At 40.6% G+C, this 26,856-nt stretch overlaps 1 protein-coding gene across 4 annotated transcripts; it reads right to left on the bottom strand.

Annotated features, from left to right (window-relative positions):
• Positions 1-1,675: 1,675 nt before the first annotated feature.
• Positions 1,676-21,858, bottom strand: COLEC11 (collectin sub-family member 11). 4 transcript variants are annotated; one of them, XM_009574137.1, is made up of 6 exons: positions 21,724-21,858; positions 16,117-16,188; positions 4,519-4,590; positions 3,737-3,790; positions 2,280-2,375; positions 1,676-2,105 (listed from the first exon to the last, which is right to left on the bottom strand). In XM_009574137.1, exons 1-6 carry the CDS (start codon positions 21,851-21,853, stop codon positions 1,714-1,716), a joined length of 816 nt encoding a protein of 271 aa, XP_009572432.1. In that variant the 5' UTR covers positions 21,854-21,858; the 3' UTR covers positions 1,676-1,713. The 4 variants fall into 4 exon arrangements, with proteins under 4 accessions (XP_009572432.1, XP_009572434.1, XP_009572433.1 ...); XM_009574139.1 differs by lacking the exon at positions 4,519-4,590 and having other exon boundaries at positions 1,714-2,105; positions 21,724-21,853; XM_009574138.1 differs by lacking the exon at positions 16,117-16,188 and having other exon boundaries at positions 1,714-2,105; positions 21,724-21,853.
• Between the last annotated feature and the right edge of the window lie 4,998 nt (positions 21,859-26,856).

The raw sequence follows: 26,856 nt of genomic DNA, 5'->3' as shown, positions 1-26,856 counted from the left end.
ACCTTTATTAGAAAGAAAGTAAAGCTATCAAAGGACCATTCATTTCTTAGAGTGATTGCTCTGGAGCTGGGCTGATATTCAAATATTATAGGAATCTGCTACTGATCTTCAAAATTAATAGCAAACATATATATATATAAAAAATAGATTCAAATTCACAGAGTAAATATAGCAAGCAAAATATTTTGTTTTCTTAGGTATATAATAATAGCATCGCATCAAATATTGTAAGACTCTGTGGATATGAACAGAATTGTATGGTCATTGATTGTTTATATACCACGGCACTGTAGAATTGATATGAGTTGGTCTTGCTGAAATCTCTGGGACCACATCCACCTCCACTGTGGATATCCTGTAGACCAATCTCCCATAATGATCAGATACTTATTTTGATTACTACGTTATACAAAGGATCATTTCTCCTTAAAAAATCATCTGAAAACACTGTGCAAGGTATTCCTAAAAAAACACAGCCGGAGATTTTGCAGTCATCTTTCTATGCCTAACAGCAAGATAAGATGTCATGCAACGGGCTCCTAGGAAGATCCAAAGTAATTCATCATTTCCTTTGCGAAATTACGTTGTTAGTTTTTTAAATACACATCACATTTTCCATCACATGCAATTGTAAATTGGGTACATAAATTATTTGTGCAAATTACTTATTACTGCTATATACATAATCACGAAAATTTTGGAAACTTTTGCTGATTTTCAGGGGGTCATCCTTACAATCTGAGTAAACATGGAAGCCGTTTTCCTACCAAAAAGAACTACTAGCTAAACCATTTTTATGAGATTTATTGTCTGTTTATGAAGTCTGCCTTAAATTGTGGAGGGCTGGTATTTTGTTTGTTTTGTAACAAGATGCACCAAGATCATCTTATACAAAAGTGAAACGCATTTACTTTAAGAAATTATCTGGGGCCTGAAACAGTTCATGCACTGAATCATTCTCAACTGAAGAATGCAGAAAACCAAAATCTTACTTTTACCTTTAGCCAACTTCAAAACACCCACCTGGCTGGGATCCCTCTTTCAGTACTAAACTATAAGAACTTTGTCCTCCCTCAGCACTAAAACTCAGTTTACTTAAGTGCCTTCTTGTCATACATCTGTGAACAGTTTAATAAAGGAACATTACAAAATTGGTAGGATTTGTTGGTTTGTTTTGGCTGTTTTTCAAAAGAAAGCTGTAACACCTTCACATCCAAAAAACTTACAGTAATATTTGTACCTGTTAACTGAAGTATACAAAATATTTGCCTTGTTGCTGAAATATCCCTGTAGCACTACAAGCAATTAACATACATAACTACAAATTTTGCTAAGATAAAAGAATATCAGGAATCTACTTCTTCAGAAATAATCATTCTAACAACTAGAGGCCCAATTCTGCCTTCCCTCACAGTCATGCAATCGCATTTATTGACTGTAGTGAGGGCAGAATTTAGTCCCAAACCACATTTTTAGCTAAATACATATATTTTCCTACAGAAAAAACAAGCTATGTCTTATCACTGCTCTTCCCTTCTGAAGGGTAAATACTGATATTTGAAATACCAATATTGGAAATACCTAAATTGTATTTACAGCTGTACAACACTGATGCCACATACTTGCAAAATATCACTTGTACTCTATAAACATGGGATAACTTGTACAATTGGCTTAAAAACTTTTCTTAAAATAAAGAAAGAGCAGACAAGCTTAGACATTTTCTTTGTCAAATTCACACACAAAATACATGGTAATATGACACGCAACATCATTCCACCCTCCAGACGCCACCATCTCCACACAGTCCTCCTCGTCATAAGCGTTGTTGGGCTCCCCGCTGCGCCATTTGTTGAAGGTCTGCATGGGCGATCGGTCAGAATAGACAAAATTTCCCTCTTTCTCTAGGTCGTTAATCCCAATGAAAACTCTGGTGAGGCCGGCTTGGTTGATGTACGAGGCGATCAGATTGTTGGCAGTCTCATCCTTGGGCATGCTCAGCGTCCCTCCTCTTCCGTGGCAGTAGAGCTGGGCTTCCTTGTATCTTTTCTCTTCCTTCACCAGCAGATATATCTTATTATCTGTCTCACGCACACCAGCAACAGCTGCGGGGGAGGGCAGTGCTGAAAAGTGAGCACTCGCATTTCTATAAACCAACTTACTGTACACCCCAAAATAGCTTCACAAATCAGATGTGAGATGGTGACGCTCTCTACGAGCAATTACACCAGTAAAATGAGGCAACAAGAAAGGAAAATATTCATATAAAATCAACCTACCATTTTTTATGAATTTTAGTTCCGTTGTCAACTGGGCCACTTGAATATCCATTTCTCCAATAGCCTTCCTTAGCTGGCTGCACTCACAGGGGATGCCTGTGAAATGATACAGATACACCAAAATCAAAAAGCTAGCTAATTTCAATAATTATCGAAACAATTTTATGAAAAGGCCCAGCCTGACAGCCCTGGAGAGGGCTGTCTTGCAAATAACAGACAGAAACCCAGAGCTACCCTGCACCATCGTATGGTTCTCACGGGTGTCTGGGCCTATCCAGAACAACTCAGTTCACTTTCCATGAAGCTTCAGCCCTCCATGATTAGTGCTAACCTAAACACAGACAGATATCCCCTGAAAAAAAAAAAAAACAGATTTTTTTTTTAACTAAAAACATTTGTCAAAATTTCCCGTTTTGAGCAAAATTATTCTCCTCAGTCTTCTCCAGAGCACTTTTTCATAGCAAAAATCAGCACAGGGCATTGTTCTCCTGTTCCTCCCGAGGAACATAACACAGCAGATCCAAAAGGCTAATGTTCCAACCATGTAATGCACATAATTACCTGCAAAATGCAGTTCTGTACTTTTGAAAATACAGAATTTACAGTTCTTCTTCCAATAAAATAAGACAATAGAAAACCATCTATTAACCCAAATTGATACTGTTTTGACAAAGATAATCTGAATGAGAATACTAAAAGGGTAATTGTTACATCTGTGAGCTCAAATCTCAAAATGAGGATCAATTACAGTTTCCAGTTCTCTGTGTAATTGTTCAAATCTGCATTTGACTACCCGGCTACTCAACTTAAGTGTCTAAGTCAGCCTAAGCACAGGGTACTTACACTGCAAAACTGTGCTTGATGACTAGGTACATGGTACTCTGGCTCAATAATTAGTGACAAATTATGTTCTCATGAGAAAACTAATTGGTGGACCTCTAGAGCACCCTGCCAGGAAGGGACGAATTGGGTAAAATCTGAATCGGCCACTTTTGTAAGGCTTACACTTCTTATGCCAGGCTTTCACCTTTTTCTCTGGAAGATCTGTATTCCTGCTACTCTCCTGCTCCTGTAACAATAATCTATGGAGGGGCAGGAGCTTCCAACCTGCTCCTTTGTGTTGGCTGGAAGCCAGAGTGGGATATGCAGAGATGTCCCTTTGCACTGGTGATGAATGATACGGACAGTCGCACTTCAGTTCCCGTTAGTCTTCTGGAGTGATCACACCTCTCAGGAGCTCTGGGACATTGTTCCGACAAATACACTACAAGTCCAGCAACCACTGCAGCTTCAATAATTTTAAGTAATTTGAAAATATTACAGTGAAATATTACAGTGCCTATACAAATATATAATTTTTCATTATTTGCCCCAGCATGTAAACAGACATGTATTTTTGGTGATGATGCATGCACCCTGTAAAATCCTTCACATACACAAGGTGTTTCATGGATTACCTGGGTCACCATTAGGACCTGGTGGTCCTATGTCACCATTATCTCCTTTTTCACCTAAAGACATGAAAAAGAATATAAATTTAAGGCAGCTTTTTTGGTTAACAGTTCATTTAGCACTTGTTTATTTTTTCTCTAGAAACATTCAAATGTAGAAAGTAGAAATAGGCCTAAGCAAAAATAAAGATTTTTCTGTCCTAGTCATTCCACAACAAAGGCTAGCCAAAGCTATGAAACTTGAACACTAAGAATATGTACCAATATCCATTTTTTGACATTCATGAACTTCACAGAACCAATAAGTTCAGATGCCGTAGAGGGAAAAGGGCTGGATATGCTATGCTGTTGCCTAAATCTAGATTCATAATCTAGATGCTTAAGTAAACATTGGTCCAAATGACTTAACCAAAGTCACATAGGAAGCCTATGGAATAGGCAAGATTAGAATTCAAGTGCTCTGGCTCTTAAAAACCTGCCAACATACAGTGCATGTTCCCATCTGCTTCTCTTAACTGTCCACACTTGTGTGATGGTGCACAAAGTTCTTTATTTAGCCTTAAACCAGGATTCTCACCCTGCTTTAAGGCTAAACATACCGCTGTCAGAGCGAAAGGTAACCGGCTGAGAGATCTCAGTCATCTGGCTGACTACAGTGAGAAACTCCCTATTATGGTAAACTACGAGACTTGTTAACTATTTTTCAAGCTCCTGAACTCGTCTCAAACATAAATGATCACATATTTTTCATCTGAAACACAAACGGAGAAACATTGAACTAAGCGTACCTTTTGAACCAATAGGACCAATTTTTCCATGCCGTCCCATGCTGCCTTTCTGTCCTTTGTCCCCCATTTCTCCTATACATAACAGAAAGATGAAAGACACAAGGTAGCAATGTAGTCTGATTCATTCAGATTGTAGCATGCTTGCAATATCAGTTTTTACAGTGAGCAAAAACACGCTGTATCCCCAATATTCATTGAACTCCAGAGGTCCAGCTCACTCCTTGTGAAGAACTTACATATCACAACCTAGACAGTGATTTAATCTTTGCAAAGCAATTGACGTTAACGAGGCATGCAGGTGTAAATGAAAACAGATCTTGGCTGAGAGCCACTGGAAAAGCTTTTGCAAACTTCTTTCAGGTGATCATGCCAGAATTATGTTGAAAATGAGGGGGGATTGCATTCAAACATGGATCAGTGGGTTAAAACTATCATGGAGTTGAGAAGACCTAAAGGATCCAAGCACAACTGACAGTTTCATCTAATACAGTAGCTCCACTGTGACTGAAGGCTGAATTTGGGCTTAATGGCTTACTTTTACAATATAAACGCTGTGGAAGCAGTCACATGCTCATTCTTTGCTTTTACATTTGAAAGTTACGTTAATGAAAAATGAAAATTAATGGAAATTTTACATAGACATATATACATATATACACAGACACAAGCACATGTTCATACAAAGTCTGACTCAAACCAGCAATGTTGAATGTTACTAATTTTAAAGACAGTTCTACAGAATACTTCAAAGTACAGTTGTAGCAGAAAAATCATTTTCCTCAGCTGTGTTTTTACAAATAAAAGACAACTATCCACTTCTTAAGGTCAATTGAAATTGTCAACAAATCTGCATGAACCAGCCACTGTCACCTATCTTTGTCCATGAGGCATATCCAGAAATCTAATGTAAGACAGCTTGATTTACTTACTTTGTCTGACTTTGACCTCTTTTCTATTAGTTGTACTTTCCTGTGTGATGTAAAGTGAATATTAGAATGGCTTCAGAGGAAACAGAACTTGCACTGGAACAGGCAGTTCCTTTGCCATCACTGTCTTCACAAACGAAGCTGAAGCACTGTTACTAATAAAATGTGTCCCACAGTCCAAGTATTGATGTCATTGGTCTGAGCTCCTCCAGAGCTCAAATAATAAAACAGATAAAGCACGCCTGTTACGTCATACAGTTTTTCTGGATGGCATTTCTCAAACATTATGAAAAATAATTATCTTTATCTTAATGATGTGAAACTGAGAGAAGAACTTTAGCCTGTAATAGCAAAACCGTATTCAACCCCATGTCTACAGAGCTCATCTACAAGTTTAGGGGATCAGCAGTTGAAATTAATAAGCACTAGTCACCTAATAGGTAAATACAGCAGTTTTATGCATGACTGAAAGTTTTGGCTTAAACCAAGCCATTTATAGTCAATAAACTCTACGCAGTCTAAGCTTGTCAGATTGTTATTTCTAAATGATACTTTGGTTTAGAGAGGATTCCCTGATTTGTTTTAGGTAGACTTTCTGAGACCTATGAAATGAGACCTGTCATTTTGTTACACTCACTATGTAGTGAATGTGGCAGAGTTCGCCTGACGCTGCAGCTCCTGTGGCCCAAGGAGCCTCAGGAAATAACACCACATCCCAGTGTACGTTGGTGATACCCTTTCCTGGGTGCAACACCTGAGCAAATCAATGCTCTGCCATCAGACTTAGGCCTCTTAGTATCATGATTTCAAGGATAAACATGGTCTGGAGGCAGCACAGCTGTACAGCTACGTCATATGAGATCAGTTTCCCACTGCACCACACAGTATTAATGGAGAGCGGGTATGGCGGGACTACAGGGACGAGAAGCCAAATGCCTTCTGAGGCTCCCATCCTGCAGAAACCCAAGACAAAGATTGCTTTAGGAAATATTGATGCAGTTTTTTCAATGATTGTTGAAAAGATTGTTTCTTTGCTCAAAGCAACATCTGTTATGCACTGTTCGGCTACACAGGAACAAGGAATCAATGAGACAAGTTAGGAGGAAAATCTACCATAAGGATCCACCGTGTAAGTTCTCATAGCTCAGCCTCAGTTGTGGACCTATGACAACTGAAGATCTGTTGCCCTCTGTTGTTACTGCACCTGGACAGATAGTCACATATTTCCTCTATATATTTTTAAAAGCTGGATAATTTTATGACCCATTTCATCATTACCTTTAACTTAAAAGTGTAATCAGTAACAAGTTTCAGAATATAAACTGATCACCACTGGGCTAAGAGATGTCCTGTGTATTACTCCATGAAGTCTCAAGCAACTGTCACTTGATGGCATGAGTCAGGAAGAAATAATTTTCTCTGAACTGAAAGAAGCCAAATGTGTATGGCTTGTTGGTCTAATTAATTACTGGCAAGTCCTGCAATCAATGATTTTCTTTTGTTTCCAACAAGGATCAAATTCAGTCACTACTGGATATGGACTCAATTAGGAAATTTTACCAGAAAACAAAAATATTTTTCTCTTATGCTATATACTCCTACTGGAAGAATGGAAGTAGTCCACTCAGCCAGCTGAAGATCTACTTTCTGGAATATAGATTCCCTTTCAGAACAGATTCGTGGCTTGCCTTAAAGATGCAATCCGTTGGGCTGTGCAGGTTATAAAGGTACTGATGCTACCATTGCATATTTATCCAATATAGATAGTATATTGAGAGGGTATTTTCTTGAAAATCTCTAAAGTATCAGCTTGTAATGAGTTTATCAAGTTGCTCTGAAAGTGACCTTTTTTGCTTTGGATATTTATGAATTGGGATTATTGTAACAGATTGTCAGATGTTTGAATGCTTTCTCTTTTCAGGCCGCCACACCTGAAATTAAATAAACACATAGATCTAGTGCATAAATAAAATATAATATATAAAATTATTTCACTTTCTTTCTCATAAATACTGCCCAGAAACCAAACTACTTCTCAGTAATAGCCAGTAAAAGCCACGTGATCTGCTCAGAAGTAAAAGTGTGTTATCTCAAACAATGAAGACATACATTAAAAGAATGTGCTCATTAAAAGAACTGTTTGGATTTGGTTTTCTCTTACAGTGACTAACCCCTGCTTCTACTCCAGGGGCTTGCTTATTCTGCTTCTTCTGCAAAATAAATCACAAGGTTTCAACAGAGACCCATCTGCCTTGAGGGTTTCAAAAGTTTTAATACCTTTTGTAACGTCCTTTTTAGTGGCCCTATGATTGCCAAAAATGCAGTCTAAAGAGTCTTAATGAAATCAGGAAGTGAGAGCTGGAAAGAAATGAGGACAATGAAAGAAATTAAGTGTCCACAGGCCAAAAGCAGGAAATCTAACAGAAAGTTTGAATGGAGAATATGAAGCAAGTCATCTGTCATCTCTCAGATGAAGGTAGTATACACTGGAACCAATTACAGAAGACTTAAAGGATTTTGGAAGGAACTGAAGAGAAGGAAACTCTAAATGATCTTCTTGGTGGCCTTTTCAGACCCACAAAAAGAAAAGAAATAAAATACCAGACATGAATGGTGGGCCGCACAACCAGTGAAAAAATGAGGGCTTTGGCTCTGTGCCAAACGGAGGTCTTCATACAGTATGGCCAATCTCTTCAGACAGGATTAATTGGAACAGACATAAAGGTATAAAACTACTTAAAAAAATAAAAAGGTGTCAAAAAGACAAATCCAGCAGAAACACAAATTCACCATGTCACAGATGAATTGAATCGTGTCAAAGGGAAGAGAGCAGCAGTTTACTTCCCAAATTTAAGGATTTGAAGACAAATCAGATAGAAATTCTTCATGATTTGACATAGTGGACATCACGGACACCTACCTAAAAACGAAAGTAGAAGTGTACCAAACCAGACCAAAGGCCGCTTGACTCTAGTGCCATCTTTGACAGCAATCTGCAGAGGATACTCAGAAAAAGAAGGTAAGATATAGACCAAGCTTACAATGTCTTTCCCCCAGTGTATCTCCTTAGTCTTGCAGCAGTCAGTATTCCCAATGCAAATATTTAGCCTGACTTGAATGAGAACAGTATTTTTAAAGGATATAATGATGGTATGGTATGGTATGGTAGTAATCTACATTAACTTTTTTAAACTATTGGCAACTGGAAACCAGAAAATTCTGAATACACCAATAGACTACGCTACTGCTTTACGCTAAATAGTCTGAATTATCCACACCACTGAAGGTTGGTGATTGGTTAGGGAACAGTGGTTACAACACAGTTACATCTTGTATGAGTAGATAATCCCAGGTGGCATTTTATGTAGTTGGGCCAAATTAATTTCACCCAGCATTAGCCACCTGAAAGTTAGGTTTTTAGTCTAAGCTATTTATCTAAGCTCCCTTGGTAGGCAATGGAGAAATAAACACCTCTCAGCAGTGATCCATCCCACTCATGTTAGACACGTATCTTAATGACAAAGTGAAACTTTAAAAGCTTTGCATAACAAACAGGAAAAAAAAAAGAGGAAACTATTATCAATCCATACTGACTAGAAATCAGAAAGGCTAGAAAATTTGCAAAGGAAACTAAAGATAGTAAGAAAAAAATCCAGTCTAGGAAGACAGCAGAAAAGTTTAAAGTATTTTAAAGTAATTCAAAACAAAAGAAATGGGAATAATATGGTCCATTCCTGAACGGGGGATTTTATATTCAGATGCACACAAACACAAATAATTGCCCTTATGAAACACGTATCTTGCCAGACTTACATTAACAACGTAATACCCAGCTTATTCAGACCAGTGGTCCCTCTAGCCCAACACTGATTCCCACAGTGGCAGCAAGAGGTGCAATATAGGGAGGTCACGCAACCCCAGCCACTATCTGCAGTCCATCACAGATGGAGTTGCTGAATCAGTCCCCCCAGCAGCGTCAGTGAGTGCCTCCTAGTTCAGGTATGATGGGATCCGGGGAACAACAGGTCACCTCACTCACTGCTTTTGTGATTCCGTAACCTTGATCATATCCTCCTCAGACTCCTCCGTAAAGATGGAAGAGTCTCAACCTTTCCAGCTTCTCCTTATGAGGCAGTTCCTCCATCTTCTTCACATTTCTGGTCCACCTCTCTAATCTCCCATGTCCTTCTTGAGAGAGAGAGGCCAGAACCACCCTCAGGTCAGGCTTTTATACAGAGCAAAATCAGCTGCAAAAATGAGCTTCCTGTTTTGTCCTTGGTATCTTTTCTGATGGTGGGCAGCATTTTGTTGGCTTTGGGGCTGCTGCTAATGATTTCAGAGCAGTTCTTGTGTTTTAAGTGACAGTTGTGGTTTTTGGCATCATGTGAGTATGGACTAAATTATGTATCCCAAGTGTCCTAGGCAATACATTTATTTACACTGAAGCCCATATGCCATCTTTTTGTCCACCCAGTTTAGCACGGGTTTTCTCAAAATCCTGTTGAGTTCAGGTGGAACTGAAAGACAGTTTTGAACCAGACACCCACTTTGTGAATCCACAACTGTCAATGTCAGAACTTCTATATGGAATCTTGCCTGCAGCACTCCTTAGCGAGCAATAAATTCATGTAAAAGTTGATGCAGAAATTTAAAGGATTGATTGATTACATATTAATGAGCAATCAGTAACACTAAAATATAAATTAAGATATTATTACCTCTCTTTAGAATTTGATTATACAAATGACTGAGCACTCTGGCTCCAATCCAGCTAAATTAATGAGTCTTCTCTCATACTTAAGAGGCTATGCCTGTACTAGTAAACTAAATGCCTGGGACTGTTCCCCGGCAGTGGGAACCAGGTGGCTGAGAATGGTACACTCCACAATATTAAATTGTCTTACTCTTCAAACCAGGATAATCACCTGCAAGCTGTTCATTTTATTAGCTCCCAAAATGTGCCCAAGAATTGTCTAGGAAAGTGTTTGTTGACACAAGCCAAAACCATGCCAGGGACTGTGCTAACGCTCCAAAGGCAGAGAGAGACAGTTGAGTTCCATGCCCAAGAATAGTATGTGACTCTGCTTCACATACCAGTATAAATGAAGTAAGATGCATAAAGGCTGAAATTAAAATACTAAAATAATATATTTTCAAGTGGTTATGGTTCTAAGAAAAATCATAGAATCATAGACTAGTTTGGGTTGGAAGGGACCTTTAGAGGTCATCTCCTCCAACCCCCCTGCAACGAGCAGGGACATCTTCAACTACATCAGGTTGCTCTGAGCCCCCTTTGCAACATAAAATGTCTTGAAGAACACATTTTTAACATGCTGTGCCTTTGATTATGCATTCCAGCAGTAAATTCACCCTCTCCTCCTTATTTTGATTGCCATAAGCAGAATACATGCTACTCTGGGAATATTCACAGTATTGTATTGTTATTGAAATATCTCTGTGGAATTTGTATACACGGAAGTTTCAGCTTCATATATAGGATCATGATTCAGTCAAATAATTGAGTTCACTCCCAACATGGGAGTGCACAGTACAGCAATCAGGGCAAGTGGGGAAAGTTGCACCTATTAACTTCACACCCCAAAACTTGCACTGCAGTACACTCTACTTTTGTCCAAATCAGCCATTTCACAAGCACTCTATGCTTTATATGAGGCCAACACAGTTTTATATTATGCTGACATGCTATGCATCATAATTGACCTATACAATTAATTAAAAGCAATGAGGAAAGTAAGTGGAATTTAACCTTAATCAGTGCCCAAAGACATCAGGATGTCTGATGTCACCCTGAAACATCAGAACACTCAGAACCAGATTTACTTCCAGTAAGCACCAGAAAGTTTTAATATTTATCAGTTTCTGAACTACCAAAATCTGAAAATATCATGAGGAAAAGACATGATAAAAACATTTACAGCACTTTTGAATCTTGAGGTGTTTGTTTCAGGTCAAATATACCATAAAAAACCCATTTCTTTTGTATGTTATTTATTCACTGATTATTATATACCTAAGGAGTTCAAAGAAACTAAGCACATTTTCTTAGGATGAACTTGCCTGAGAAATGAAACAAAGAAAGAAGAAATTAAAAAAAAAAGATTACTGGGATTATGATAATGTGAATTAACACCGGAAGTTAAAAACTCTACAAATATTGCAGAATAATTACAGTTCTCCCTCATGTAAACCATCACTTACTCAAAGAGCAGAAATATACACTGAAATTTAGCAGTTTCCATCAACAGAAGGAGCCAAATATTAGCCCAACAAGACAACAATTATTAGGCTTCAATAGAAATACAGGGGGCCAAACACATGTTAACACAGTGACTGCAGTTTAACAGGCTACTGCACAGAAACAGAGTTGCTGTGATCATCCACGTGCTCTTAGAAAAGGGCAAATGCAAAGCGATGCAACAATTTTATCTGTTTTTCATTATCCACTAAGCTATGTGTTATGTACCTGGATCACAGGTCTAAGCTTTACACCAACTGAGGACTTTAAAGGACATCAGTGCCCATCAAGAGATCAAAACAAGATAAAAAAGCAAAGCCAATAGCAGGTCATGAATGGATATTAGATAATCTGTCCAGGGAAAATGTGATGAACTGATTATTTCTGAGAACAACATAGTGAACAAATTATCAACCTCCAAATGATGCTCAGTTCTTAACCCTCCATAAATAAGATGAACAACCAAATAGGAAAAAAAGGTCAGTGTGTTGGATATTTCAGTGTTAGCGGCTCACATGATTTTTCCCAAGAACATTGTTATATTTTATTTTTGCCTCAAAGTTCCAGCTTCTGGATAGCAAACAGGAAAAGTATGTATGCATGAGCTTAACCTCAGGTTTGGGCACTACTGTCTGACTCCACTGTCTGTGGAGGTGAACCAACCAGAGACTGAGAGGTCAGGAGACTGAAAGTTTTTTCTAGGTCAAGGCTGGATGTTCTTCTGTGTCCCTTCCGTATGGTAGAAATTACGTCTGTAAAGTCTGTATGCTTATCCAGTTGACACTGTAACACTCAGAAAATACACTGGATATGGTATCATGAAATTGGGCACCATATAGTCCAAGTTATTTTTAAGGTAACAATTTATTTTTCTTTGAAGAAGCATTTGTGGAAAGGAGTTGGTGAAGGCATATATCTACAAAATGTACAGCATTAATGAAAAGATGAGTTAATTAGAATTCATTTTAAACAGGAGCTTGTTAGTAGAAATTTCTTACTATGCTCAAATAAAGCTGTTTACCAAATATTCCAAAAACATACACACATCAAGTCAAATTTGGATGCACAAAGTAAAGCAGCTACAGAAGCAGTAAGAAATTTTGCCTGTGCTTAACCTGAAAGCACTACCTGGAAAAATACTGATATAGTATGCATTAATATTCAATTTTCTTTCATCTCTTTTCTGTTTCAAGTATGTTTTCTTGCAGTGAATTTTCACTTCAGTGTTTCTTCTTTCAATCTCATCAGAATTTTGGACTGGAAAACTGGAAAATTATCATTATTATTAATCAAGCATTCCTTATGAGAATGATTTTCCAAATAAATGCAATTTTACAGTATAAATAAAATACTGAAAAAGAGTACATCCATTTCTCAGATGGTCCAAAACATTTTGAATTGATTTGACAAAATGCCAAGCTAGAGAAACATGCACGATGGGAGAGGCTCTCAAGCTCCCCGTGACAAGGCAGTATGACCAGGTGCCCATCTCAAACTTGTACAAAAATGATCAAAGCCTGAGAAACAAACAGGAGGAACTGGGAGACCTTTTAATGACATCAATCACCCAGGTATGATGGGAGAGCCAGAACCACAGGAGTGCTGCAGTGGATGGATATTGGCTCTTTAGAAAGGACAGGCAGGGAAGACAAGGCAAGGTTATGCTCTGCAAGGTTATTGCTCAAGGCACCTTGAACGCATGGAGCTTTGCTTCATAACAGGCGACTGCTCTGTTAAAAGCATGTAAGTCAGATTTAGAGGGGACGCCAGCAAGGGGAACGTCATGGTGGGCATTCATTACAGACTGTCTTGTCAAGAAGCGGGACTGGATGTGAAGAGTTCTTTTAACAACTGTAAGAAGCTCCATAATTGGAAACTAGCTACTTCAGCATCTTCTGTAAGAGCAGCATGAGGAGCAATAAATCCAGAAAGTGGGTCAGGGACAATTACCTAATGCAGGTACTGGGTTTCCAGCTAGAGATGGTAGTCTCCTTGACCTGTTATTCACATACCCTCTGGTTGTGGATATGATAGCCTTGGCTGCAGTGACGATGACTGCCTTCATGAGATGACAGCGTTCAAGATCCTGACGGAAGAGAGGAAGGCAAGCAGCAGGATAAAAGCCCTGGACTTCTGCTTTTTGGCTTGTTCTGGGAACTGGTAGAACATGCAGGGATGAAGTCAGGAGGCCAAAGTTCAGCTGGAGTTGAACTCGGCTAGGTGTATGAAGGACAACATGAAAGACAGTACAGGTAAGGCAGCAGTCAAAAAGAGACCAAGGTTAACATGGGCACTCTGCTCAGGAGGAAGGCAACCTAGTGACAAAGGACACTGGAAAGGTTAAGGTGCTTAGCGCTTTCTTTGCCTTGGTCTCTACTGGCAAGGTCTGCTCTCTGGCCTCCCAGTTCATGTCCGGTAGCAAAGATCTGGTGAGGACATGCTAGCCATGGTAGAGGACAACTGAGTTAAGGACTACTTCACCTAGATGTACACAGGTCCATGGCACTGGCCAGAAGGCATTCAAGGGTGCCGAAAGGGCTAGTTGATGCTGCTGCAAGGCTGCCAAAGTCTAATCAGCAGCTGATAATGAGTGCCGTTCCTCAGGAACGAGTCCTTCATCAGTGACAGGGAGGAAGAAATGGAAGGATCCTTGATCTAAATTTGAAGGCTGCCCTGTTTTAAGCAGAAGATTGGGCTAGACAAGCTCTTTATGACCTTTTAACCTAAATTATTCTGTGGTACTTTAACTTCTCTTCATGCTGTATTACCTTGCAAGGGTTGAAATTTTAGTTTCCAATATTTTTATATAAGAGTCGTCCCTGAAGGGTACATCTCCATACAGGAAATACACTGACTGAATACACACACCCCTCATGAGAGTTATAAATTTTTCAGCGCATTGTAGGGGGAAGAGCTCTAGCCACAGATTTTGGTCCCAGGAAAAAACGCAGGTATCAGACTCCCATAATTGCCCAAAAGAACTACACAACGGATCATGCATCATCATAAGGAAGTGTAAATTACCACTGCGATTGCTTTGAAAGGAAGCTTGTAAATTCAGTTTAGTAAAAACTAACTCACTCCATCATTCTGATGACAGGAATGTCAAATGTTTAATTTCAATATCGAAACAAAAGGTTTTGACTACTCCTAATGTGAGTTTTTCAGAATGTGCATCTCCTGGAAAATTTATGGTGGTCCAATTTCCTCCTTGCTTCAGGAGAAAAACGAATGTGAAAAGACAGAATTTCCTGCAAGACAGAAATGCCACGTTTCTCTCAGCTGTATAACTGAATGCTATTAAGCACCATTCCTCTCAAGAGCTCCAAATATTTTGAACTACAATGCAAACAGTGTTACCACCATCTTTCCATAAATATTACTGAACCGTGATCCAAGACGACGTGGAATCACTTATGGCCATCTCTGCCTATTATGGTTTACTGCCTTCCCTCAATGGTTTTAATTAAGGTATTGTGAGTGTTCACGCTTACAAACAAAAGGAAACAAGGAAATTGAGCTGCATTATTTTTTCCCTCTGATCTAATATGAGGTTTGCATTTGCAGAAGGCAAATTATGAAGACAACATTATGATGACTTTCTTCACAGAGACCTTTCTAAAAAATCAAGAATTCTTTTTTCCAAAATGAATCTTTTTGACCAGAAAGCAATAGTTAATCTACAAATGAGTGCATATGGTTGTACTGGTTTTGGCTAGGATAGTTAATTTTCTTCATAGTAGCTGGTAGGGTGCTATGTTTTGGATTTGTGCTGAAAACAGCGTTGCTAATACAGGGGTGTTTTCGTTACTGCTGAGCAGTGCTTACACAGAGTCAAGGCCTTTTCTGCTTCTCACCCCACCCCACCAGCGAGTAGGCTGGGGGAGCACAAGAAGTTGGGAGGGGACACAGCTGGGACAGCTGACCCCAACAGACCAAATGACATTCCATACCATATGACATCATGCTCAGCATATAAAGCTGGGGGAAGAAGAAGGAAGGGGGGGACGTTCGGAGTTATGGCGTTTGTCTTCCCAAGCCACCGTTACACGTGATGGAGCCCTGCTTTCCTGGAGATGGCTGCCTGCCGATGGGAAGTAGTGAATGAATTCCTTGTTTTGCTTTGCTTGCGTGTGCGACTTTTGCTTTACCTATTAAACTGTCTTTATCTCAACCCACGCGTTTTCTCACTTTTACCTTTCCAATTCTCTCCCCCATTCCATGGGGCAGGGTGAGCGAGCAGCTGGGTGGGTTTTAATCTACTGGGGTTAAAACACAACAATGGTACACGAAAATGCCCGAGGATGATTTAGTTACCCAGCAAAAGGAGAGAGGATGCCCACCATCATCGCCTCACAAGAAAAGGCAGCATTTGGTCAGGAATGACTTTCAAAACGTCTTCTTTAATGAAGTTACCTTTTTCTCCTGGAGGCCCAACTCTGCCTGGACGACCTGGAGCACCTTTCTCCCCCTTTTCTCCAGACTCCCCTGTTGATACAAAGGAAACAAAAAGAAGAATCATATTAAACCAGGACTATTTTCTGTTGGTGGCAGTGACAAGAGTGCCATTCTCCCCACTGAAAATAAAACCCTACTATAACAAGAGGGGAAAAAAAAAAAGCAGATAGGATCTGACTTAACAGCTTTACTTGATGTATGGAAAACAGTTTCCTGCAATTGGCGTAGACACTTACAAAACCAAAGTCAATATATTACTGAAGTCTCATATAATGGGTCTAGTTTTGCAGATCGTACTCATATCATCAACTCCCAAAAAGCCTAATGGTGCAATTCACTTAAGTAGAAGCTTCAGAATTAGGTCCCAACTTAGTGCATAAACTTCTGGGTCTGTGTTCACCAAACACTTCCTGAGTATCTGCTAAGGACATGCTTAAGTCTCAAGTGAAAATGGCTTAACTATAACCTCAAATTAAAAAGAAAAAGAAAAAAGTTTATGCCATTTACAGAGTAAGGATGGATCAGGCCTATAGGAAGGCATTGCTACATCCCTCATTTAGACGATCATTTTTAAGTATGAAAGAGTTATCTCCTAATCCATATTCTCAGTTATACACTGTGCCTTTTAATCTCTATGGTATGAACCACTGTGCATTGTACTTACACGCACATGTCTCATGGCACATTATTATATTCAGCATATTTAAACATCAGTTTCTGTAAATGTTTGCCTCCCTGGTGCCTGTCATTGGAAATTTGGGGATGCCCCAAATTTCGCCCCCTACTATTGTACTACTATCGTAGTTTGCCATTGACATAAAATAGAAATTTAAAGAATGACTTACATAGTCACCTTTACAAAAAATATTTAAATGAAGGAGAAGCTCTACAGCTTCCACAGAAAAGAAAATGCCAGGATCTAAAAGCCAGAGCTAGCACAACACACCTGATGTCCCAATGCTGTATTTCTACAGAGGAGAGTAGCATTAGCTGCTGTTTAGGAAGCTGAAGGGAGCACCACAGCAGGAAAGTCAATGGTTCTCATGTACCCCTCCAGCTCTGCTCTCTGGCATAGCTGGCAGCTGTGGTTCAGAGAGGGACCATAAAGATGACATTTAAAACCAATCCAAAACATGGTATGTTTCAAATATGCAGCCTCCAGCTCTCTCTCTCTCTCCTTATTGCAGACATAGGTGGCTGTGAGCTGAACTCAGCCCTCCATCTGTTATATTTTCCTTCTTCAGGCTGCCAGCAGGCTCCAGACCACCCTCCCTGCCCTCAGACATGCAAAAATAGGCCATTCTCTGACCTTAATGAGGACAAACTTCGCATAATCCCCAGTGAATAATATGGTTAGTATGAAACAGGCTATTATTTGGCACATTTGGGAATGTCACTTTTTTTATTATCAGGTAACCAATAGGCTTTGTATGATTGCCTTTTCCCCCTCAGGGCTGGTTATGAGTTCTTTGCTTCCCAAAGATAAATCCTGACAATGACTTTTGCCTGCTCTCTGGAGGCTGAGAGAAGGCTATTACAGCCTATTGCTTTACATGTTCTTCAGAGTGAAAGCCGTGCATTAGGGATCAATAAAATAGATCACTCTTGCTTCAGGCCATTACACTTGCCTGCATTTATTCCTATAATAAGATGACACTGCATTCCTTACTGTGGGTGTTTAAGAAACTTTCCCTGGGAGGAGATTATCCCATTACAGGCCCAGCTACAGACCACTCTGCATTTTTTGTTATCAGCTGTTTTAAGCGGCAAGACCTTGGCCAAGAGGGAGTGATCAGTGGTCCAGCTCAGCTTTGCCGTGTTTAAGTCCCTGTTTTTGCTGTATGTACCCTGTGAACACTGTGCAAGCTGAGGAAGCAATGCCGGTGCAGGTGTCGTGGGCAACAAAACAGTTTTCTGTCAAGGAATTTCAATGAATTTAATTTATCACCAATTAACACTAACTTTGAACTTCTGATTCCTGAATTAGGAAGAAAAAACATACAAATGAACTTAGAGAAAGACACCTCTGCTCTCCCCTTCTGGTCTCCAGTCCCTGTGCCGCACAGTACACCCAGCGAGATATGCCCAGCAGTGCTCCACAGCGTTGTGATGCCCCACACCCCCGAAAGAAATTTAGCCCTGGTACTGAGCTGCAGCAGGACCGCAGGCATCAGGCACAACCCTGACACTACTACAAGCTTCTTGTCCAGTCATCTCAGAGCGCACTTTCATAATTCAAACAATATATCTTACCATTGCTGTCGATTTACCTCCTTTTGTGAATTCTTTGGGACAGGATTTGTCTCTGATTATGTTTGCATCCTGCCTACCTTGAGCTGTACCATATACTGTAATGAAAATAGCACACCAAATATTAAACTACGCGACCTATTAAGCATTCTTTGGCCGGTGATAACTTTCTTCCATTACTCATATTCCCTGTGTGAGTAGATGCATCAAGTGTGGGCGTAAAAAAATTGGTTTTATTTTATTTATGTAGCATCGACTTTTTATGTATTGTATGCCATTGAGACTATTAAGACAATTCCTGCTTTAGATTCTAGAAGGGAGACAAAACAAGGTGACAAACCAAGAATTTAAGCTTTGACGGATCGTTCCATGTTATTTTTTTCTCCGTAACAGTAGTAACTTCAATCTCATGGGCCTATCAAAATGAACAGGACTTTAGGAAGAATATGAGTGAGCAATGTAGTGTAGCTTCATCATCTATCCCTTCTTTACACACAACACACTTTTCCCGTTATTAATATTGTCGGCTTTCTAAAACACGGATCAGTCTGCTGTCTGGATTCTCAGAGCCATAGTATTTTTCCCTTCCACATTTCATCTTGCTCCTTTATACTGTTAAGGTTACAAAAAAAAAAAAAAAAAAAAAAAATCCGTCCCTAAGACCTAAGCTGCTGACCTTAAACTCATTTGTGCCTTTTTCTGTTCTTGGTGTCTTTACTGGCTTTCTTCATCTTCCATTTCTACGTCCATTCTCATCTCATCCCTCTTCCAATTCCCCCTTTTATTCTGTGGGGTCCTAATTGGCTTTGTGTCTGTCTTTTTTTTTTTTTTAGTTTCCAATCTCTCTACTCAGTTTCATTCTTTGTGCTCTTCTTTTCTATTTTCCCCTTATTTCTTCCTGTTCTTCTAAAATTTGTCCATTACGCTCCCCCACTTTTGGGTAATTTTCCCTGGTGTCTTTCTCCTCCACCACCCCATTTGGGCTCCCCTTTCTGTACCACCTCTTAGGCTTAACCCTCTCCTCCTATTTTTTCCCTTTCACATATACCATGGTCTCCCTCATTTCTTCCACTTCTTCCCTGTACCTATTTTTCCCAAATCCTGACAGGCTCGTGCCCAGCAGCGGTGCGGGGCTCTGTTCCCCCGGCATCGGAGATGTTGCCGGCAGCCCCACAGAGGAGGAGATGGGGCAGATCTAAAAACCGCAGTGAGCAAATCCCACTGTGTGGGAGCTGAAATTTGGGCACGCAGCCACATATATGCTCAGTTTAAAGGAAGCCTTGGCCACCGAAATGGGTTGGAGTTGTGCCAGTGGGGGACAGCAGTATCTCACTACCAGTTCTCTGAGCCAGTCCCCCTGACAGCGTAGCTGAAGCACTGATAGCTTTTTAGGGATTTCACATTAACTAGGGCTGTATCAGGCCATTTTGTGCTTCACTGAATTTGTACATCAATCTCTCTCACTTTTGCCAGGCCTACATCTCATGAAGCGGAGTGAAATCATTAACACAAGATGGTTTTCAGGCCTCTCTGTTGCTTCCTGGCTCAGGATTGCCTTCTGATGAAGGGCCAGGGTCTTGCACTGTTTATGTTTTCAAAAACTCCGCTGCATATAATAATAGTAACAGTCCTTTCATAAAAATGGTAATCACAGATGTTAATTTTGACTGATTACACAAGTAAGGAAACTAAGGCAAAGAAGTTACACTTGTCAAAGCCTGTCAACTTCTTTCAAATTAAAAATCATTTCAAAGCTTCGGTCCCCAGTGCTGTGGGGTCTGACCCTTTGACTGATCTTCTGTGTAACTTTAGACAACATATATTTAACTTGATTGTGTTCTTCTCTGTGAATCACATCAACAGCACTATCTTATGCCTATTTCACAGCAAATACATCAAACAAATGAAACAATTTTACTCAAGGCCTAGTCAAGCCTCAGAAGACCTAGATATAGTGTCGTTCTTTCTAACTAGGACACCTGCAGAAGGCGTAAATATTATGAAGACTTCAAAGGCCACTTATTGAAGTAAAATAAAAAAAAAAAAATAGATTTTGGTTCCGTTCAGGCATCCAAAGCTGCATCTGTAATAATAATAAACAAAACGGGAGAGCTTTTTTGATCCTGAAGCCAATTGGCCAAGCACAACCCACATCCCTACAGACCAATTCTCTTGCTTCCAGCACAGGGCAGCCGCATCCAAACTGGGCAATGTCTGGAGAGGGCAGTTTACGCCACAGCCAAACCTGTGGCCAGGCTGTGCTCACAATTTAACTGCATGAACAATTGCAGGACAGAACTGAGCCTTGCCCTCACCAATCAATTAACCAGCACAGACAGAACCTGCAGTCCATGCTCTGGTCCTCACGCAACTGGGTAAAGCCCAGGTTTGCACTAAATAACATTAGTAGCATCAATATTTTTAGATGAGTTTTATGATACTATCATGCATAACCACCAGAAAAATTGGAAGGTTAGTTGTGCAGTTCTTAAACAATGCATTTTTTTATCGTTAATGATAAACTGGTGATTTTCATGGGTTTTTTTTCCTTAATTAACAGGTGTTTCCCCATGCTCACAGGTGTTACACTCCAATAGAAATACCATAGCCTCCATAACGAGAATTACTGTTATTGACTAAACAGGGCGAGGATTTCACACCATAATGGATGCTGTTGTTTTAAAATGCTAATTCTTCCCAGCTGTTAATTTCCTATCTAAGGTACTTTAATACATTTTTTGCTACAAAAAGATCAATAATTTATTATGCCATCCTTTTTCAGCAATAGTTTGGGGGCACATTTTGTAAAAATGTTGCTTTTGTTGACCAAAGTTACAGAAATGCCAAAAATCTAACTAATTTTTATTTCTTCTAATAGGCACTTGAGCATTTAAAAATCAAGGGAAGACAAGCAGAAGACTAGAAAATACAAAATACTTCCCATTAGTACATCACAAAACGGCAATGAAAACCTCTGCAGATATAAAGTAGGGCCTGATTTTACAGTCTTCAGGTATGCGCATCATTCATGAGTGTGCACGGACAAAGCAACCAGGTAGCATATCAGAGAAACAAGCACTACTGATCAGGAGCGAGTCTGGGAAACTTTGGCTGTGAAACCATGTTCATTTTAGGAGACTTAAGTTCATCTTACGAACCTTAAAACTCCATTTTCAAGGAGGCTACAAACTGGACAAATAAGAGGACAACTGAAAGGCACCTTCTTTGCCTCTGTTAGAAACAGTCAGTGGTGCAAAAGAACCTGTTAGAAAGAAAGGATTAGTATTTGAATGATGGAGTAGACTTCCACATTACCTTTGAGGCCTGGAACAAGAATTTGAACTGAGCAGGACTCCTCTGCAATATGTTGAGGATATCCAGACCTTAGCAGTGACAGGAAGGCAAGGCTAATTAGAGTCACCAAGAAAACCAGATCTCTCTTCATAATGAGCACTTACAGGTCACTGACTCCTAAACAAAAGAATGAATAAACAGTTATAAGAATTCCAAAGACTTTCAACGGTTTCTGAACATATATAGCATCCTACTACAAATACAATATATTTTTGCATGCCATAACCCACACAGCACGAGAAGGACACATGCAGGTCCTCTGAGCAGGTTGTATGTTCCACAGGCATACATGAAACATGCAGCAGTGCATTCAGCAGTTTGTTTTGGTGTTAGACTGGGTAAGATAAAGCTCAGAAGAAATTTAGTTAAGAAGGAGATTAAGCGATGCTAATAATAGGCAATTCTGTGTTCACGATTTCTCATTGGAGGCAGGGATCTGGAAAAGTCAAAGGAGAAAATCTAGTACATGGGCTTGTATTGAAAGATTTTAGTACTAAGTTGCCACTTAGAGTGCATACTGCTCTAAAGAGGCAATTCAGTAGACGATGAGGCCAACCTAAAGGCCTGAAATTTCACTTCCCATCTACCTAAGCACTGAAATTGTGCCCAGCAAATTGTCTGATACAATAGCCCTCACGTAACTCACTGAGGGTGGAAGGGGGATAATATTTCACTATATCATGCAATGAAGTTGCACCAGAGCCTTCAATAAATCCTGAAAAGATTCACCTCTGAAACTACTCTTGTCTAAGCCTACAAGTGAAATGGCTTGCCTGCTATTAGGCTCTGAAGAGATCTCTCAGAAACCAACAGTACAGAAATGGAGTTTGTGTGAAAGCACCATCAAAAGCTGGTATTTAGGGGGTCTGTAGAAATACTCTTTGACAAAAGTGTTATATATGTACTTCTGATATGTTTTTCCAGTCCTTCTTTCACCAAGGCTCTGTACTACACAAACAAGCTGAAAGTCATATCAGCGTTTCAAGAGAAAGTACCTGTATATCATGTTTTATAGCCACAATACAGACGTGCATTTTAAATCTAGAGCAAGATGATTGGGCTATATTACTCTCCACTCCCCGATTTCCTTCAAAAATAAGCCAAATAGGATTAGGTGGTGTGGGGTCAGTACATGGGTCTGTGTCTCTCAACATGCTGGGGGTCTAGGAAGGTGGATCTGTTATTTTGGCGGTGGCCTGAAGGAGTAAGTGTGCTTCAGCAGGGACAGGAGAATAAGGAGCTTCAGGGTAAGAACGAGCCGGTGAAGCAGATACCAAAACATAAGGGATGGAGCAAGATGGACAGACTGTCCTCTGCATGCAACAAAATCCTGTTTTGCCTGTACTATTAAAAAGCCTTGCTCTAATTTTAAATTCCACCATCAACTCTGATATGTTTAATAAATGTCTTAGCAGTAAGACTAAGTAGATGACTTTGGAGTTGGGGGAATAAATTATCCCTGTGAATTGCTGTCCAGTATGTGCTTCCATTATCCTCTAGGAGATAAAATTAGTAGATTGCAGCAGGGGGGTCAGTTGGGAACAGATTTTGTCTCCCTCCTTATGTGGGGAGGGCATGGCATGAGTTATGGGGGAGATTGCTCTGCCTCACAACACCCTTGCTACACCATCTATACTGCAGGGCAGGGGTGCTCCACAACGCACTCCCCCAGTTCTCATTCAGATGTGGGGCACAGACTACAGTATGCTGTGAGCCCCTTGAATCGAATCTCTTCCCCAGTTTTCCTTCCAAAGGAGAGTGAGGTGCAGCAGGAGGACCACCCCTGAAAAAGGTGGGGTGCATGCTTGGACCTGGGAAGAGCTCCTGGGTCAAGGGATCACTTGATACAGTCACGGTCTAATGTGTTACAGTGAGGCAGAAAACCCTAGGGAAAGTCATTGGTGCTGGGTAATCCACCCATGGAGCAACGGAGGAACAGGGACTATCTGGGCATTTTCACAGCCACATCATGCCACACTCCTGGCACAAAACAGCCCTGAACTACTTCATACACAAGCTTTGCCAACCAGAAAGAAGACCCAGGACAGTATGGACCGAAAAAAGGAAGTTCCCACTAAGCTGTAACGTAACAATTTTGTTTTCAGGGCCTCTGTCTCAATTTCCTGTTACCTTTTAGTCTAGCAGATCACAATACAGACAGTCTTACTAGAGATGCATTTTGTATCCTCACAACATTCCTGTCAGACTGCTAAGCCTTAATGTCATTTATGAAAGTCTTCTCTCATAGCTTAGGGTGCAGGTTCTGGAGGGACAACACTCACTCAAAGATGCTTACGGTATTATATTTTCCCTTCAGCAGTGCTCAGTTCCCAAAATTTTGCTTATGCTGCCACAACTAAGATGACTGCAGCTCATATATAAATGTCAGCTTTAAAATATCTAGCTCAGGTGTTGCTAGGAGCACACAGAAGTACAAACCTCAGCATGGGCTGCTCAAATATTTAGGCCACATTAAGTTTCATCACAATTGCAGCAACATCACTCAAGACTTACAAGAGCGCAGGCAAAATTGAATTTTACCACCCCAAGTATGAGGAACCAGAGCTGGAGGAGAAAGCACATCACAAAGGTGGATCTAAAGAACTGCAATAGTTGGGGGGGAAAGGGAAAAGTAATGGAAATTTCGATGTAAACTTCTACTGCCATGGAGAAGCAGCAACCAGCCCAGCTCCCCAGGGCTCTGACAGACGAAACCAACAGGAAAACATTTGCTGTGTTACTGTCCTCTGCTTTCTTGGGCTGCTGCCTCCTTTGCCTGTGCACAGAGCCAGCCCTGACTGCCAGAAACCAGGATCTTACAGCTATTTTCTAAGGCTTGATCACAGTCTTGATATAGTTTTGAAGTATCAGATCTGTGCGATAGCACTCTTCACCCTCATATCCTCATGTGCATACCAAAGAAATTACTTCACATACATTAAGCTTGAATCTGGCCACACCTCCCTAAAAGGAGATTCCTAACCCCAAGGTACAAGGCACTGTGTCTGGGTGTACTTTGTGGCCTAGAGTTGCTCATAGTATCCACAGTGGATGGTCCTGGATCTTTTTGCCAAGTCTGTGATCCACAACAGTCAGCAAGCAAAAGAGGGAGCAACAAAAACTAGCCAAGAGGAAAGGTTGAGAAGGGCGTTTCTCCAGAGATTCCCTTCAAAGGCTTGTAGGGCCAGACTTGACATTTGAATAGTCAGGCTTCACAATGCCAAGTTAGGGACCAGCGCTCCCTATGTGGGAAAGCAGTGAGTTGCCATTGCCTCAGCCAGCCAGGAGGACATGGCAGAGACTCATAGACTCATACCTGGAAGTCTCTTCCAGACACCCGAACGTAGGTGTTTAACCCTCAGCAGCAGCCACTTTTGAAGGACAGGGAGTGGGACCATCCTGGATGATAGCCACGCTGATGCTCTGCAGGCTGAGCAGAGGACCTGGGTCCTGCCTGTCTTAGCTGGCAGCTCCCGCCCCACAGCCCAGGAGAGCAACTGGCCACCAGCCTGCAGGACATCCTAGGCAGGGTGTCCCACCTTTTCTTTGTAGGTGGGGCACTTTGGGATCCTGAAGAAGATCAAAGAGGCTTTCAAACCAAGTGGTTCAGATACTCAGCTGAAAGCCTGGAAGTTAGGCAGTTCAGCACAAGCTCCCAGCAGCCTGGTGATAAAGATTCTCGACAGATGAGTCAGAGAGGGGAATGAAATGGCCTGAGACGGAAGGAGGAATTGAAATTAGGAAGGTGCTCCAGTCTCTGCATTAATGGATAAAAAGGCAGCATCATCTCCTCTGGTTGCATTTCATGAGGTGTTAGGTGTATCCACACTACAATTGAAAGATCAAAGACTCCAGGTATGTTAAATATTCATCTGCCTTTGCCAACTCCTCAGCTCAGAGATAAGACGAGACAGCCATCGAGCAGCAGAGAAGTGTCAGGGCTGCGTGGTGGCTCTGCTCAGCAGCCAGATATGAAGGATTTTCTGGGGAAAACAAAACCTCCAACAAAGCTTCATCACATTCCCCACTGCCTGCTGCTGCTGCAGGGCTTACAAGCCTCAGAGACAGAGGGGATACACCTCACCCCACCTCGTGATAGCTCGACTCACAGAGAAAAATGGACTCCTCTTAGAAAATGGAGCTTCTTAGTTAGGTCACAACACAATACTTGGGAAATTACCTTGCTCTGAGAAGAGCCACTAACAGAGGAAATCTCTGAAGAGGTTGCAGATTAAATACTTTATAGAGTCTGCAGCTGCAGTAAAGGGACACATTAGTAGTAGAAATCAAACCAAAAGCACTTCGGATATCACTTTCTCCACCTTTTCCTGCTTTAAAAAGAAACCTTCTCTTCTGCAGCTAAAATTGTCTTATATGATTGAAATAAGAGTTTGATCTCCAGGTATGTGCTACAGCAGTACCTTTCATTTTAAAATCCTGGAAAATTCCTTGCCTTTCTGACCTGCCTTCAAGTCCTTTCAGACCCAGATTCATAAAGGCATTTAGAAAACTAAATCCCACTGAAATTGGTCCTCAGAAAAAGGTACCAGCCTGTTTTTCAAACACTATCTTAGCCTGGTATTGGGAATATCTTCAGCGTTGGTAAAACCAATGCCAGAGAGAAACCTAGAGAAGTTCAGCACTTGTAAAAGTATGAATATTTTCTCACTGTCTACACAGGGGTTAGGATTCAAATTTGCAGCACTTATAATGGTGGCCATTAAACCAACATAAGCTAAAAGCTTTGAAAAAAAATGAGAGGAGGAGGAAAAGGCAGCATTTACATGGCCTTTCCTTTAAAAAAAAAAAAAAAATTAGCAAAACATTTCTATTCCCATTAGGAATGGAAACATACCAATGCAACCAGCACAATAATTTCAAAACAACTTTTGAGACCTGTCAGTTTTAGGGAATCTGCCTCAGCTGCCAAGAGAAGAGGTTTATTAAGCCAGGTTTCAAGTGACAAGTCCTTGAGAGGTCATCAGAGAATCCCTGAGGCACTACAGGCTCGTTCAAAACCGCTGTGGGACCAGCCAGGCCAGCTGGCATCCAGCACTCCTTGAGCAACCCCGCTTCGCCCCCGAGCTGTGGATG

Source organism: Fulmarus glacialis, unplaced genomic scaffold, assembly GCF_000690835.1.
Source record: "Fulmarus glacialis isolate BGI_N327 unplaced genomic scaffold, ASM69083v1 scaffold633, whole genome shotgun sequence".
Lineage (NCBI taxonomy): Eukaryota > Metazoa > Chordata > Aves > Procellariiformes > Procellariidae > Fulmarus > Fulmarus glacialis.
Note: the sequence above shows the minus strand (reverse complement) of the source record. Positions and strands in the feature narration are given on the sequence as shown.